This window comes from Apostichopus japonicus, chromosome 18, assembly GCF_037975245.1.
Source record: "Apostichopus japonicus isolate 1M-3 chromosome 18, ASM3797524v1, whole genome shotgun sequence".
Taxonomy (NCBI): Eukaryota; Metazoa; Echinodermata; class Holothuroidea; order Aspidochirotida; family Stichopodidae; genus Apostichopus; species Apostichopus japonicus.
This window is the reverse complement of record NC_092578.1, coordinates 12,440,197-12,458,236: the sequence shown is the minus strand read 5'-3', so window position 1 is coordinate 12,458,236 and position 18,040 is coordinate 12,440,197. Positions and strand designations below refer to the sequence as shown.

The 18,040-nt window shown below is 37.5% G+C and overlaps 1 protein-coding gene across 1 annotated transcript in view; it reads left to right on the top strand.

Moving 5' to 3' along the window:
- The window catches only part of LOC139959045 (ciliogenesis-associated TTC17-interacting protein-like), a 36,043-nt gene that overhangs the window by 2,141 nt on the left and 15,862 nt on the right, over positions 1-18,040 (top strand). The window contains exons 2-5 of the mRNA XM_071956578.1: positions 14,831-14,886; positions 16,058-16,243; positions 17,045-17,100; positions 17,910-17,996. Of these exons, the coding sequence (XP_071812679.1) occupies positions 14,831-14,886; positions 16,058-16,243; positions 17,045-17,100; positions 17,910-17,996 (385 nt within the window). The remainder of the gene's footprint in view (positions 1-14,830; positions 14,887-16,057; positions 16,244-17,044; positions 17,101-17,909; positions 17,997-18,040) is intronic.

Below are 18,040 nucleotides of genomic sequence, written 5' to 3'. Positions count from 1 at the left end.
GGTATGCTAATTGTGTCACTTTGGCTCAGGAAGCCACTTAGGACTTATTGGGGAACTTTGAGGTGTGATCGACCGTGGATAGACACTGTCGCAAACCCGTTATTATATGGGAGTTACGAGTGTCATGTAAGACTGATGACATTGAGTCAACTATATAATAGGGTAACTTGAGGGAAAACAGACCAGATGTGAATACCGACTCATTGAGAAATTTTGTAGGATTGTGCACCCTTCATAAACACAACGTCAATTGTGCGAACAACACACGCTAAGTCAGGTCACTAGTCATCTGAGGTATTTAGGTCGTTCTTTTCGAACCTGTACTCCAGTGCTGCTATTAGCGAGGATCTCCAGGAAGACTTGTTGTCTGGTATAGACAAACCTCCCCCCCCCCCTTCATAAACACATATCAATTCTGCGAACAACACACGCTAAGTCGGGTCACTAGTCATCTGAGGTCAACCAATAACACTAATAACCAAAACAATAACAACCAATAACACCAATAATGAAGGCGTGAAACCATCATTCCCACACCAACCGGACAAAGGGACACTTTAGCAAAAGGTGTTGCATAGTCCTGATGGCTTTACAGCCCACACAGGGACAAATCCCATAACCTAATCGCCACCTGACTAGGCGAAAATGGTTAGTGATGAGGACCCCATGTGCAATCCTCCTCGCGAAGTCCCGGAGACGGCTATCTAATGACTTACAACACACAGAACACCACACATCTGGAGAGATGGCGGTTTGGCAAGCCGAGGGGGCCACGTTAAGCAGAACATCTGGCCCACCCTCCTCTTAGATTCTACAAAGTGAGTCACCAATCTGAGTATACACCCCCGAAGAGCGTGTCGCCTTTGGCCGGTTATTGGAAAAGGATCCGGGCCAGTAGTGGCGAAAAAGAAAACCACCCAGAACCTAACAAAAAAGGCAAACGAGGGATTCTCAAACGCAACGAAAAAACCTTTCAAAAGGAGAAAGCGAAGTTAAGATGGTAGGTGGACCAAACCATGCCCACCCGCTCAAGGGGGTCTTTTACAGAACGGTCCTTTTGAGAAGGTTTGGTTTGCACTTTCCCCAAATGAAATAAAAAATGATCCTCTCCAATCGCACCAAGGAATAATCTGGTGCAGCGATCACCGTACCAGGATACCAAAGGAGAGGAAAAAATAAAACGATTGACAACTGTAACCTTCCCAGGGAGGGAGAGTCACCTCCGATTGAATGTGTCGAGCCTTGTCTCCACCTGATCAGCCTTCTCGGCCCAAGTGGTGGCCTCCGGGGCACCATAACCTAGCCAGATGCCGATTACCCTGATCATGACATCTGACCAAGTAGCATCGAACGGGAGGGATTGGCCACGCCAACCTCCTGAATGCAGCCCTTTGGTCTTGGACTTGTTAAGTCTGGCACCATAGCCTCATAGAAGGTCGCCAAAACCTTCGATAAAGGCTTGAAGGAGACGAGGTCCGACACAATACAAGTGACGTCATCGGTATATTGCACGCATTTAACTCTAGCCCCACCCGGTACATTGAAAGGTCGAAACCCCAAGCATCTGTCCAGCGAGGTACTGAGCGTTTCGCTGAAGAGAACATACAACAACGGGGAGGGGGACAACCCTGACGGACTCCCCTTCGAACCGGGAAGGGACCAGAAGTAAATCCGTTAACAGTGACCATGCTCGTGACGTCCTTAGTAACGAGAACCAACGAATAAACACTGAGTTCAATCCGAAGGACTCGCACAGCGCAAGTCTGGAGAGGACCTACAATATCCGGCATCACATTCGCTAAGCGATTTCCTAATGCTTTGGCCAGGATTTTGTAGTCCAGATTTAACAGCGTTATTGTACGCCTATTAGGGTCCAAAGGGTCCCCGACTCTGGGAGGAGAACAATATTTCCAGCCCTCTGTGTTTGGCTCATGTAATTCAACTGGAAAGCGGTAGCGAACACGTCTCTAAAGTCCCCACCGAGAACCTCCCAGAAGTCCTATATTACTCAGCAGGGAGGCCATCGGGACCGGGGACTTTCCCTTCCTCATCGCTGCTACCGCTGCCCAGAGCTCACCAACGGAGAGATTCGAACCCAAGCTATCGTTTTACTATGAGGGGGGGGGGGGGGTTGTCTATACCAGACAACAAGTCTTCCTGGAGATCCTCGCTAACAGTAGCCCTGGGGTACAGGTTGAAAGAGTTAAATGCCTCAGATGCCTAGTGACCTGCTTAGCGTGTGTTGTTCGCACAATTGACGTTGTGTTTATGAAGGGTGCACAATCCTACAAAATCTCTCAATGAGTCGGTATTCACATCTGGTCTGTTTTCCCTCAAGTTACCCTATTATATAGTTGACTCAATGTAATCAGTCTTACATGACACTCGTAACTCCCATATAATAACGGGTTTGCGACAGTGTCTATCCACGGTCGATCACACCTCAAAGTTCCCCAATAAGTCTTAAATGGCTTCCTGAACCAAAGTGACACAATTAGAATACCAGCCATAACATATAGTCAGGGTGCAAGCCCGGTTCCATTTACACGTTTGAGGACGGAAGGTTTGATGGTCCCGATCAGAAAAGGGCACAGGGGGTCTGGGGATTGAATATATATGAAATTTCCTTTTTTTCCAGGAGGTCATCTTGGATTCTGGCCGCCATCTTGGAAGTGGGTGGCCCAAGCAATATACCATGACCATCATTTGTTTCAGTGAGCTCGGAAACACCTTAATTGACCCCTCATTTGTTCATCTCCGATTTTTACAGCCAGATATATGACATTTCGTTTTTTTCTGGCGGCCATCTTGGATTTTGGCCGCCATCTTGGAAGTGGGTTACTCAAGCAACATGCAATGATCATCATCTGTTTCAGTGACCCCGGAAACACCTGAATTGACCCCTCATTTGTTCATCTCCGATTTTTACAGCCAGATATATGACATTTCGTTTTTTTCTGGCGGCCATCTTGGATTTTGGCCACCATCTTGGAAGTGGGTTACTCAAGCAACATGCAATGATCATCATCTGTTTCAGTGACCCCGGAAACACCTTAATTGACCCCTCATTTGTTCATCTCTGATTTTTACAGCCAGATATATGACATTTTCCTTTTTTCTGGCGGCCATCTTGGATTTTGGCCGCCATCTTGAAAAATCGGAACCGATAAAGTGGGTTCCACGGATAAAATCGATAGATAGGTCGAAAAGAGACTCCATGCCAAATTTGGTACTTTTGTCCGGCCGGTAACGTTAAAGTTGCTAAGCCACCTGACTAGCTACCCTGTTGTTAGAAAGATCTTAAATGAGAACCGGTTTAGCTGGCTGTCTAAAGACGATCTGTTCAATAGGAACTACTGCAGTGTTCATTTGCCCGACCGCCAGTTAATTAAACGTTGTGGTAGTGTTGTTAACCCTTTTATCAGTTAAATATGCACAAGTTCTATCCTTATTTAACCAATGATCAGATAAATTCTGTACAACAATAATGCAATTGCATTTAAAATAATACTAATTGATATTTAGTTAAATATGCAAGAGTGCCATCCTTACATGCCCAATGGTCTGTTCAATAGCTCCCATCTTACATAGAAATTAAGCATAAATTTTGTTAGTGCTATTTGGCACAACAAACTGCATCAAGGTTTATCCTTGAACAAACTGTATACCGCAGGTAATGATTGGTTCACTGCCATACATTAGGCTTAAATATTTAGCTTGCTCTTAGCAAATTTCAAGATTAAATCTGAAAATGAATTGAAAATTTTGCCGCACAGAAATCCTTGTATAGCTTTAACCCAAGGAAACGAAGAAATAAGTTTTTGATTGATCAAACTATGACCATCTCATAACAATTATTCACCAACTGAAGATTAATACCGAACAAATAATGAATGATTCCATTTTGATCTTCAACATTTCCCTCCCAAGACATGTTTTCACAGTAGTGTTAAATCTTTCCACGCACAAAGAGCAGATCGGAAAATTTCCAATTTTCTGTCTATAGCTTCAGTGTTATTTCGATTTGCAATGGAAGTTGGCTAGTCAAGCTATTCATGAACTACTGTACAGTTATACATGGGATTGTAGCGTTATAAATTTGTCAATTTAACAGCTCAAAAAGTCACTGAAATTAGTTAGCATGTTTGTGACGTGAAGTCAATCTTAGACCATGTTATGTAAAAGTATCGCTCATAGAGCGTGTGCCTGCTCTGCTCATCTCCTTTCAATTCATACACTTTAATGTACTGCACTTGCTGAATCCTGCATACTGTATGTTTGGTTGTCTTATTAGCCAAGTGTGAAAGTTGAAACTGCAGGAAGGTCCATGGAGCAGCATATACTTTACATTTAAGCTGTTGAAGAATATCCTATTTCTCCTCTCCTTACCTGTCTCGACTCTACTATTGCACCTTTCCATCTGCTTAGCCTAATTACTGGAGTTACCATGTAAATACTTTTTGTGAAATGAGTGAATGTGGTTAAAGAAGGTGCCAAAATACACACACAGTAAATGGTAGATTTTTAGTGTTTTTGTGTTATACCCATGAATGTCTAAAATGTGCTCATTTGGAAGGTTGGAATCACAAATTCTAATGCTGGTGTGAAGCGTATTCTAGTTATTGTTATTGTGAAGCGTATTCTAGTTATTATTATTATGACGTCACCCATGGCTCGTGCATTGGTGGTTTGCGCTGTGGTGTGGCGGGATATAAATCACGCGTTATTAGAAGCGTATCTTTTGTTTTAAATGATTCGGGGTTGGAAGACAGCCAAACTGGTTCAAATTGGTTGAGTGCCCATTTGCATATGCTCATCTGCATATCAGGTTGGCACTCAACCAATCAAGAGTTTGGTAAGGGGTGAGTTAGAAGTTTACACCAATCGGGTTCAAGGGCAGAGCGTGTGCCCTGTGCAACGCGTCTTAATTTGTTATTTTGGAATCAGGGGTTTAAGTGTTTCATAAAGACATATATCGAGGAGTTTAAGTTTATCATCCGAAGTCGACGGACGTAGAACAGTAGGCTCCGTAATTTATATTTACGTCTGTAGTCTTCGGGCTCTGTACATTTTAATTATCCAAAGTTATATTCTTATTCAGAATCAATAAAAGAAGATATATATTATCCAGTACCCGCTTTTCCTGGTTATTTCCTGTTTCACGCTCGGTTAGACGTTATCAGTGTAAGGCCCGGCTTACCGTTCCCGAACTACCTAAAGTACAGTAAGCCTTACATATTTGGTGGCAGCGGTTTAAGAACTCTAATCCATTCTGGTACACATATTGTTGAGTATAGACTGTTTACAGGCACCCCCAGCTGGTATATATATATATTTTTTTTAGGATATTGTATTTATTTTAAACTTGTGAAACTGAATTTCATTGTTCTTCGCCAAAAACTTAATGCCTAGACGTAGAGGCTCCAGTTCTCGTAACACTATAAGGTCCCCACTATTGGGTGATACTACCGAAATGATGGCACCACCCCATTATGATAATATTAGGGTTGAACTTCCCCCACCTTTTCTGGGTACAGGCAGTGAAGATTTTCACCTTTTCGTGCTCCTTTAGAGCCCATGATAGTTAACAAACCATTTGAGAGAGTTGCTGCTGATATAACTGAGTTACCCCTAACTACGAATGGCAATAGATATGTCTTGGTTGTAACTGACTACTTCACTAAGTACAGTAATATGTATGTCTTGCCAGATCAAACAGCAGAGACTGTTGCACAATCTTTATTTGATAAGTATTTCTGTGAACATGGGATATCAGAGGTATTACACACTGACCAAGGTAAACAATTTGAATCCAAGTTGGTGCATAGATTGTGTAAACTAATGGGAATAGTGAAAACTCGTAGTAGTCCTTATCACCCACAATCAGATGGTCAGGTAGAAAGATTCAATCGAACACTTAAGAGTGAATTGAGTAAGAGATTATTCTCAACTGGTAACCAATGGGATAAGATGCTCAATCATATCGCTTTTTCCTATAATACTAGTGTCCATTCTAGCATTGGTTACTCACCATTCTTTCTGGTGAATGGCAGAGAAGCTTGTATGCCCCTCGAGGTTATGTTTGGTGACACTCCAGTTGGTTACAGTTGTCATAGTAGCTATGGTGATTTTGTTGATGACATCACTAAATGTATGAAAGAAGCTAGTAAGATTGTTGGCCAAGAATTGGTAAAAGCTCAAGAAAAACAGGCTGAGTATGTAGAGTTGAAGACTCGATTTCTACCTTATGTTGTTGGAGATTTAGTGTCGGTAAACGATCCAGCTAAGCAACGTGATAAGTTAGCCGCTCGATGGAAAGGTCCTCATAGAGTAATTAGAGTTATGAACAATGGTGTAACTTATCAATTACAAGATTTGAGTAAATCTTCCATTCCATCTAAAGTCATACAATTATAACCGACTTAAGCCTTATGTTTCTCCCTATAGTTTAGAGGATGTAAATGAAAGCTTGTTCAGCCAAATCCGCCTAGTGTGGTTCAAGGGAATTATTTGCCAAATTTGTCCTTGGATGAATTTTATAGAAAGTTACCATTTCACTTTGAGAGTAATCTAGATACGTCTGGAATTTCTCCTGAGTTGCAAGGTGGAAAACGTTTAGATAATAAAAGACTTACACGTTTAGGTAGAGAAGTGAAGCTGCCTAACTATCTTAGTGATTATGAGTTGGATCGTTAGGTCTGCTGAGATCGTTTAAGTCATAATTATTATCATTCTTTTCATAAGGATAAGTAGTTATGTATATTTTTTTTCTTTCCTTCTTTTTAAGACTTACGCCTTTTATATTAGAAAGGGTAATTGTCTTTTCTTTGACAGGAATTTATGAGGTAACTTTTGAATTTAAAGCTATGAATTTGAATTTAAGATAATAAGTCATTGAGTATTACCTTTCTCCATTCTTCCATCCCTTATATTGGAATGTTTAGATAGTATCTGGTGTGACAGTTAGTTTTGCCCTGGTTCATTATGAATTAATGTGTATCTTGTTTTTGAGAAGCTGTCTTATAAATTGCATGCATGTTTGTAAATTGTATTTTGTTCATAATTCATTTTTAAGTTGGGATTACTATGCTCCTGCCAATTGTCGCATCTCAAAACGACGACAGGAGAGTAATTAGGGTTGTTCCACAAATTGATATTATTTTTTTAAATTTATGTATGAGGTAGATGTAACATTTGTTGACCGCGATTAGCCATGAACCTCGATTAAGGAGCATGATGGTTATTTCCGGCAGAAACGAAGATATTGTACATGGCTTGATCACCCATCAGCAATTAGTTTAGACTTTTGTTCTCTTCTCAGTCCTTTGGATTTTGGATTTTTCACGCTCGGTTAGACGTTATCAGTGTAAGGCCCGGCTTACCATTCCCGAACTACCTAAAATAAGCCTTACACTGGAATCTGGAATGCTCATGTAAGGGTAAATTGATGATGACTTTGGCTTCTCAGTGCAGTCCCGTATATTAATTTTCACCCATTGTTTTATAAATTCTAATAACTCAACAAACAAACGTTCTTTTAAATTCATGTCAGCAACTGAGCCCTCTTGAATGACATTCAACACCATTTGTCCTTGCCAACTTTGTATTACATTGTAAACATGTCATTAGGTACAGTACATATCATGTCATAGCGGTAAAAGTCTTATGTTTTCCCTTTCAGGTTTGTGTTTTGCATCTAAGGAACTGAACTCATTGAACTCAAAGACTACATAGTCCAGTCACTTAAACCCTAACCCTGATGAACCTCAGCTGCTTAAGGAGTCATTTCTCATAAATTAAAATTGTAATTATAGAAATATAACCTGGACTGGTAGTAGTGTTTTTTAACTGTCATCAACATATCAAACTTTAAATTTATGCGTCAAACCGCCCTTGAAGATTTATTACTCAATACAATGTCTATTGAATTTATGTGGAGCATATTAAATCATTATGATACTTTCAAATTAAAAGAAAAAATTGAAGTGCTCTGTTACTATTGGCTAGGTTACATAATGAGTACAAACCATAAATCCTTTGTTAGCTGCTGTGGTAATACAATGTGTTTACTGCAGTGATAAGTACCTTTAGAAAGTCTGAACATTGTACCTACAGTAAAGTGTAGCAGTCTAATTTGCATCTAAGAATATGTTGTGTGATATTTGTTCTTGCGTTTAACTTATGAAGCCAAGTACACCACATCAATTGATATGCCAAAATTGACAATTGACAATAAAGTTTTGGATGGTTTATAGTACTAAATATAATATTAACATGTGATCTGATGAGGGTTGCACTCCCTGGGGATGTGTTGTAGTAGTAATAAAAGCTTAGCAAGCATCAGTAACAGTAAAGAGCCTTCTTGTGTCAGATTAAATAGTACGTAACATAAATTCTCAAGTATTACAGTGGGTACTGGTAGTGAATGGTAATATACTTGTAAAGACAGTGAAGAGTGTTCCAAGTGATAGTTTCTGTGATTCTGATACAATTTAAATGTAAAGTGTTTGTAACCCGGAGGTCAATGGTTCAATTCCATATTTCCATATTTCTGTGCTCTTTTCCATTGTTTATTATTTCCCAGACAGTTTTCGGTTAAGTTCATTTAGTAAATTACTGATAACAATTTAAACGATACTCTGCCTGGTGACTACAGTACATGTGTTTTTATACGTACCTGCAACTACCTGGCATTACAGACAACCTCATCACTCATCAAACATTGTGTTCTAATGATTGACTTCTCATCATGTTTAAACTACGACGTAACGTGCATTCTTCACTTTGTCAACACACACTCAAAAATCTGCAAAACGATCAGAACATATTATAATTAAACTAATTATGTTTTTCCCCACCTTGAACAGATTCTTATCAGCTCCAAATTCTTGAGGTGGTTTTTGAAAACCCAATGAAAAATAATGTTCAGATGCAAGTTGAGATACATCAGTACAGAATTACTGTATAGTATTAAATGGCATTTCTACTACAGAAGTTTGTAAAGTACCTGTAAAAATAGTCAACAGTGTTTTTCTTTGGTTGATTTGATTAACTAATAGGCCTTTACCAAGTTTCTGCAAAGATTTGTATATCTTTCCATGCTCAAGAGTCATTAAACACAAAATATGTTGTTAAACTGCCCTTTCTATACTGGTAATGTTACCTTTCACTATATAAAGATAGCAATGTTCAGCGATAGACTATGATGTGACATATGTGCACTATTAAGTCTGACTCTGTTGTCATATTTTCAACAAGAAACTCATAATAGGAAGCTGCCATTGTTTTGTTTCATGGGCTGTTATGTAAATTCTTCATTATATTGGGAAGCAGTATTTCAATTGAAGCTTGACGTTTGAACCAACATTGTATAAAATTAATTGACATACCGTAGGCTTACAGTATAGGAAGGGATTGGAACGAAACATTGTGGGGTGACTAATAGTACCCAATGGATGGAGAATATCATAATTATGTTTATGTTAAAACCAAATTGCATCAGGAAATTGTTTACAGAAAATTTAAGCAAATTTATCTGGGGCTTGGTCTCCGTCCTGGAGGTACAGTATGTACAGTACTGTAGGTCTAGTGGTCTAAAGTAGATAACCAAAATATCTGACAATGTTCAATGGACTCTAGTTACTGTACATACTTATCTTGCTAACATTTACTGTCCAGGCAATTGTTTATCTCCATGTGGATTTCTGACTCACAGTCCTAGCACAGGCCTTTTGTCTGGGCAGCCTGTAACATTTCTAAAGAGATTATGTTGGGCAGTCTCACCATACTGTACAGTTTGGCAACATTGAATGTCTTGATGTTTGGTAACTCATTATGGTAATAAGTGATTCAAGATCACATCCTGACAGTCATATGTTTTTGTGGTCTTAGTAAAACTTGACATGTAACTTTTTCTGCACATTTTGTGATTTTTCTGCACATAAGTGTATATCATGCAACTCAACGTATCAACAGGGGTCATAACTAACAAGTTTGTGTTCTTGTTTCCCATGGCCAACTGGTGGGATACACTGAGTAAGTGAGTAGTTTTCTGAGCGGATGCAAACATATTTGAAATGTTGCATCCATGGCACACAAGAAGATTAAAGTATGAAAAAATATACAGCTTTGTCATATACTTTGTAGAGGTTGTTTTGCCTGTTACGGTTGCAAACCCTCTTCATGTATCTTGATCTACGTGATCTGATGCATGCAGCTCATCACTTAGCTGTAACCAATTCAATGTCTCCGTAATTATTGCTAATATTCCATACAGTACACTTATGTGGCTGTCCTCTACTATATATATTGTAGGTACCTGTATAATAGAACATGTAGTCAGATACAATACTATAGGTACCTGTATGATAGAACATCTAGTCAGATACTATACTGTAGGTACCTGTATAATAGAACATCTAGTCAGATACAATACTATAGGTACCTGTATGATAGAACATCTAGTCAGATACTATACTGTAGGTACCTGTATAATAGAACATCTAGTCAGATACTAAACTGTAGGTACCTGTATAATAGAACATGTAGTCAGATACAATACTATAGGTACCTGTATAATAGAACATCTAGTCAGATACTATACTGTAGGTATCTGTATAATAGAACATCTAGTCAGATACAATACTGTGGGTACCTGTATGATAGAACATCTAGTCAGATACTATACTGTAGGTACCTGTATGATAGAACATCTAGTCAGATACTATACTGTAGGTACCTGTATAATAGAACATCTAGTCAGATACTATACTGTAGGTATCTGTATAATAGAACATCTAGTCAGATACTATACTGTAGGTACCTGTATGATAGAACATCTAGTCAGATACTATACTGTAGGTACCTGTATAATAGAACATCTAGTCAGATACTATACTGTAGGTACCTGTATAATAGAACATCTAGTCAGATACTATACTGTAGGACCTGTATAATAGAACATCTAGTCAGATACTAAACTGTAGGTACATGTATAATAGAACATCTTGTCAGATACTATACTATAGGTACCTGTATAATAGAACATCTAGTCAGATACTAAACTGTAGGTACCTGTATAATAGAACATCTAGTCAGATACTATACTGTAGGTACCTGTATAATAGAACATCTAGTCAGATACTATACTGTGGATACCTGTATGATAGAACATCTAGTCAGATACTATACTGTAGGTACCTGTATAATAGAACATCTAGTCAGATACTAAACTGTAGGTACCTGTATAATAGAACATCTAGTCAGATACTATACTGTAGGTACCTGTATAATAGAACATCTAGTCAGATACTATACTGTAGGTACCTGTATAATAGAACATCTAGTCAGATACTAAACTGTAGGTACATGTATAATAGAACATCTAGTCAGATACTATACTGTAGGTACCTGTATAATAGAACATCTAGTCAGATACTAAACTGTAGGTACCTGTATAATAGAACATCTAGTCAGATACTATACTGTAGGTACCTGTATAATAGAACATCTAGTCAGATACTATACTGTAGGTACCTGTATAATAGAACATCTAGTCAGATACTAAACTGTAGGTACATGTATAATAGAACATCTAGTGAGATACTATACTGTAGGTACCTGTATAATAGAACATCTAGTCAGATACTAAACTGTAGGTACCTGTATAATAGAACATCTAGTCAGATACTATACTGTAGGTACCTGTATAAGAGAACATCTAGTCAGATACTATACTGTAGGTACCTGTATAACAGAACATCTAGTCAGATACTATACTGTAGGTACCTGTATAATAGAACATCTAGTCAGATACTATACTATAGGTACCTGTATAACAGAACATCTAGTCAGATACTATACTGTGGGTACCTGTATAATAGAACATCTAGTCAGATACTTTACTGTGGGTACCTGTATAATAGTACATCTAGTGAGATACTATACTGTAGGTACCTGTTTAACATAACATCTAGTCGGATACTATACTGTAGGTACCTGTGTAACAGAACATCTAGTCGGATACTATACTGTAGGTACCTGTGTAACAGAACATTTAGTCGGATACTATACTGTAGGTACCTGTATAATAGAACATCTAGTCGGATACTATACTGTAGGTACCTGTGTAATAGAACATCTAGTCGGATACTATACTGTAGGTACCTGTGTAACAGAACATTTAGTCGGATACTATACTGTAGATACCTGTATAATAGTACATCTAGTGAGATACTATACTGTAGGTACCTGTATAACAGAACATCTAGTTAGATACTATACTGTTGGTCCTGTATAATAGAACATCTACAGTAGTCAGATACTATACTCTAGGTACCTGTATAATAGAACATCTAGTGAGATGACTTATTAGCAATATTATAATTGTATAGTTTTACAAAGCCACTGAACTGTACATCACAGTCAACAAATGGTATGAGAGGCAGCCGCATTACGTTACGGTTCTGTGCGAGATTCTGTTTTCTGCCATGGTTAGTTCAATGTTTGGCTTTAATAGTGCAGCCAAATGGTAAATGAAACCCAGGACACAATATTGGTTTATTGCATATATGACTCAATTTATGAAAGAATGTGTTTGTTTTAAGTACACAGGATGCAAAGTGTAGATAAAAGAAAAGAAAGTGAAGGTTGGACTCCATTGGAAGTGCTTTGTGTGTTACAGTATGTAACAAACCAATTTTTCATTTTTTTTTTCAGGGAAGAGGATGTTACAGTATTTGTAAAATACAACAATAATATTTTATTTGGCCATGCTCTCATTAAGGTTCCTCTCCTGTCAAAATGTTATGCAAAATTGCCAATAGGTGCAAAATATATGATTTTTTCGAGTAATGGATGTGGCTACAAGTTTTTTATTTGTGATATTTTGTGATATTGAGTACCCAAAATAACACACATTTGTTTATAAATTTATTTTTTAATTTATTGGCAAACCAGTCCAAGTTCTATTCTTTCATATTGTATCATTCCTGGCATTGTTTTTGTGGTTTAAAGTTATAATATTTAATAGTTTCTGGTACTTTATCTTGCCTTTGATTGGACCATGATTGTACCGTCAGATTGTGGTAGTAAATTATGTTAAATGCAGCTTTCAAGATGCTTCTTCTGCATGCTCTGTACTGATATGATGATGATATGAGCAATTTCAGTTTGTTGTATCCTGAGAAAACCCTGACATTTAATTCTTAGTGTCTCTAAATCAATAGTAAGTTTATTTGTTGTGAACTTAAAGAGACACAATGGTTAAAAAGTACTTGATGTGTGTTAACATTGGATTTTCAGATCTGCATACATTGTTGCAACTATGGAATGATGTCTTGTCAGCTTGTTACTACCACACCTAAACAGTTGAGAGAATGAAATGTCAAATGTGTGACATCCTTACTGGTATGTCCAAAGAAGGGTAGCATCACATAGGGGGGGGGGGGGAGGGGATGAGCTGAATGCTGTGTGAAAGTTCAAATCCTTGCAAAATTAATGGTGTTTAAATTCTGTGTTGCAAAGAATTTAAAATTGTTCTAGCAATTAATGGAATACTGCATTAGGTACTTCATTGTTCATAAGATGCAACATTATGTTGGGTGTTCAGCCAACATGAAGACTTTACCAGGTGGCTTTATTAAGATTTTTCCTGATTTATCAAAAATGAGATTCTTTTCCACTACGTCTTCAACATATTTTTTATCAAAAGGGGGAAAAATGGCTAAAAAAGGAAATTAGAAAATACTGAAAAGAAAAAATTAACCATATATACTATAGCTTTAAAGTAAATCTTTGCCATTGTTGTTACTTCTGTACAGTAGTTTAAGAGAGTGCAAGAATTTCCCCATTAGCGGTTGCAGGGCAAACGGCAGTTTCTATGGTAGCAGCATATACTGTATGTTTACAATGTAATATTTCAAATGCAATCAACTTAAGTCTTAAATGCACCAATCAGTTGTGTTCCAAAGTTGTAAAGCCCCAGGGTAGTAGGAACCATCTTCAAGATTGTTTAGATAATAAAGATTTATGAATTGAATTGAAAGTCAGTGTAGCAAGTTCATTTCAATGAATGCTGTTAAGGGAATAAGCTTGGCACTGCAGCTGAGATAGTTCAGCATTCTCACCCTCAACTGTCCCTCACTGTTTACAGTAATATAACATATAAATGTTACTGGCATTACGATAGTGCAGTGTTCTGCCTTAGCCTGAGATTGTAAAAATGATCGGTTGGATATATATTGTCTTATATCCTTTTCATGTAAAGATCACACCAAATTTCCAACTAAATATTTATAGTATTCTTTGAATATAAGAAATATATATAAGAAATACAATTTAGTGTTCGAGGTTTTTTCTATTATCTATGATGCTTTAAAGCCTTGTTAAATGCATTCCATGATAATGACAGAAATGAACCGATCCTTAGCTCTACTCTCTTTTCTTGGTACTATTTTTGACAGAAGATAATCACAACACCATGATGAAGTACTTTTTGCCATAATTTTGGCCCATTCTGAGAGTTCGAGGGAATTTAATATTTCAGACAATAGCAATATCGTAATATCTATCAGTAAAAGATTGTTTAGACCGTCAAGATTATATGAATAATGAGGCTTTAATAATGTTCGTACTGTATAAGACAAAAACTAACGTTTTTAAGAATAAGTTTGGTCACACATCATTAAGCTTGTGCAGATGTTACACTTTGGGACCTAGTACTTTCAACGTTGATAGGTTGGTGTACAAGTTTGATACCGTACAGCTAATTTAATGTCATTGAGGTTCTAAAGTCCCTATCAACGTTTATTTTCTTCTTTCCTCCAAGCAGACCACAGACTCCTCCCACTGCATCATCAGAGGCATTGGATTTCCTTAGATCAATCTGTAAGTTCATCTTATTTTTTATTGTATAAGGTTAACAATTATGAATGATTTACTTCATTTCATCCTTACCTGTCTCCATTCTACATAAGGCATCCAAATCTACTGCATATGTCCACCAAAATGTTTGCCTGCTTATGCTACCAAATTCCTCTCAAGACTATTCATTCCAATCATTGACATGGTAGGGTAAAGGGGAGGGGTGTGGGGATGGAGGAGGTTTTTTGGGAAAAAGGATGGGGTTGAGGATAAAAATAACTATTGTAAGAGTGTCCCTTTAGGAGGGAAGTAAACTGGTATAAAGTGAACGTTCAAGCTTATTTTCAGGTGTTTTATTTGATGCTGTGAACCACACAGCTTAGTGTGAGCACATAGTTTAAATGTTCCCATTACCAAAACTTAAGAACTGCCCTGAAGTACTTGATGACAGACATGTTTATTGTATTTTTGAACTCTCTAGTTCTGGCCGGTTAAGTGTTTACTAAGCAGTTGTTTACTATTTACTTCTCTCCTCTCTTACCTGTCAGTAGAGGTCATTTACTGCCCACACAACTGCCACAAGCTCCTGTTTACTAACACACAGTAGGTGGTAGCTAGGTGATGTCCATGCTGTGTGACCTCTGGCTCAGCTGTTGTTATTAATATACAGTGTTAGTCCTGTATTTAGTATGATGATGATGCACAATCCAGCACACTGAAGCTTGGGGATGAGGGTACAGAGCTACAGTATACGATGACGATGTAAATTAGACATTAGGGATGTAAATAACCAATGAAGAGCAGTTTTATGACAATTGAACCAAGCTTCCCAGTATACAATAAGATATGGATGTTATCCAGATCGAGTTAATTGAAGTAACCTTAAAGTAGTCGACAAATTGTACATATAAACACTATTTGCAGTTTGTTGTAGGTTCATTGGTCAAGTTTCAATTCAACTAATTGGAAGTCATTTGATGTCAACAGAGATGATCATCCAAGTCTGAAACCTTATAAACTCTGTAAACGTAAAAGTATAATTGGATAAACCTCAGACTTGTAGGTCCATATTATTGCTAGAACCTTGCTGTCTAACAACAGTTCAAACCTTGAATATCCTATGTGCAATTGTATATTGCATTGAGTCGCTAAACCTGTTACACTTTTAGTTAATTATTTTTTTCTTTTCTTGAAGCTGCTGAGGAAGTTAAAGAATCGTTATTTGGTGACGGTTTGGTTACTATTTCTGACACTGGTAAAGAACTCGGAGAGTTCTCCATCACAGTAGAACCCACCAGACACAAGGGCCAAGATTGTCTACTGGTTCATGCAAACAGCCATGGAACCATTGATAGTGTACCCATGGGAACATCTGTCACAGGTACATGGACGGTGTGGCAATAGCATCTAATTATGATCTTTAGATGGTGTTCATTGAGCTATGGAACAAGTGGTATTCTGTGCCCTCTAGTTCTGGGGTGCACGAACCCCCAGGGGGTGCGTGAATCCATCCCAGTGACACCGTTCTGAAAGTCAAAACTAGAGTACTTTTTGTTGAACTAAAATCTGATATATCATATAAGTTAGTAATGAACAAAAGTAGTACCTGTCGACAAACTCTTTTCGCGTTCCATAGTCTCATCGTGTGTGATGTGTAATCGATGCGTGGTACAATTCATGAACTGATCTTCAAGTTTCCAAATAAATATTTGTTCATCTTTTGTTTTTTTTCATTACAATATTACACTTTGAACTTGATCTTTTACGAAGCACTGTTATGCGTATTATAGTATAATAATGACTCAGATCATGTCTCGAAAAGTTGGGGGTTTGTGGACAACTCTGACATCCACAGGGGGTTTGCAGGGGGATAAAGTTAGGGAAACCCTGCTCTAGTTGAAACAGATGACATAGAATAAATTGTCATATTGACCTTCTAAGACATCCTGTGTATTCCTTATAGTTAAATAGTGAAGTTGTTAATTCTGGTCTCACCATATTATATAGTATATAGAGTAGTACATTCAACAATCTTTGATAAAGTGGTTCCCTTGCTTGTCAAAGAGAAATGTGGTTTTGTACGTACATTTCCTACATTTTGGAGTCTTCAAAGGAAGTAAGGTATTTCAACCTTAGACAGAACGGTTTTGATTGACTAATTCCTCTTCTTTTGTTTTCTTAGCATATGTTACACATAATTTGAAAACCTTGGAACAACAGCACCATGAGTATGTTAAGGTAAGTGTTGGTTTACTAAACATGCTGGCATTGACTGACGTAATGTTGTGGACATTACAATATGTAAGAAAAATTTCTAGTAAACTGTATGCGACATTTAGTAAACTCTGTGCAGCAACACTCCATACAATTTACAGGTAATGATGTGACTTGTAGAGAATATGTAACATGGAGAGAATCATATGTACAGTAAAATCCATAGACCTCTGTGTAACATCTATAGAACCAATTGTAACATCCATAGACTGCTATGTAACATCTATAGAACCAAATGTAACATCCATAGACTGCTATGTAACATCTATAGAAAGCAAGGTAACATCCATAGACTGCTATGTAACATATAGAAAGCAATGTAACATCCACACTGCTATGTAACATCTGTAGAACCCAAGGTAACATCCATAGACTGCTATGTAACATCTATAAAACCCTATGTAACATCTATACACCCGAGATGTAACATCTACAGAACTCTCTGCATATCTATACACCTCTATATATGCAAATGTCATTAATTCTTTGCAACATGTAACTCTTACATGTTGTATTCAGAACACATTTAAAACAAGTGTAACATTTAGATGAGGTACTGTAATGTAAGCACATCATTTTGGACGAGGGGATAAGCTTATAGCATTTGAAAAAGTCACTACTATTTTTAAAGAGAAAGAATGGTGGGTCCGATAGGATGTGCTTTAGCCTTTTAGGGTTGTGTGACTTTATTTATACATGCAATCAGCTGTTTTCATTAATTGTATTCATATAGCTCATGCCATAAATCATTTTGTTTTCGCTCCTTTGAACAGCTTGAAGACAATCACTTGGATAAAAAGACGTTTGTAACAATACAAGACGGGCAATACATCATGAACAGAATCGTTTCACAAGGAGAGGTAAGAACAAAGACTTTTCGCCTTTTTCTTCATTGTTTTTGCAG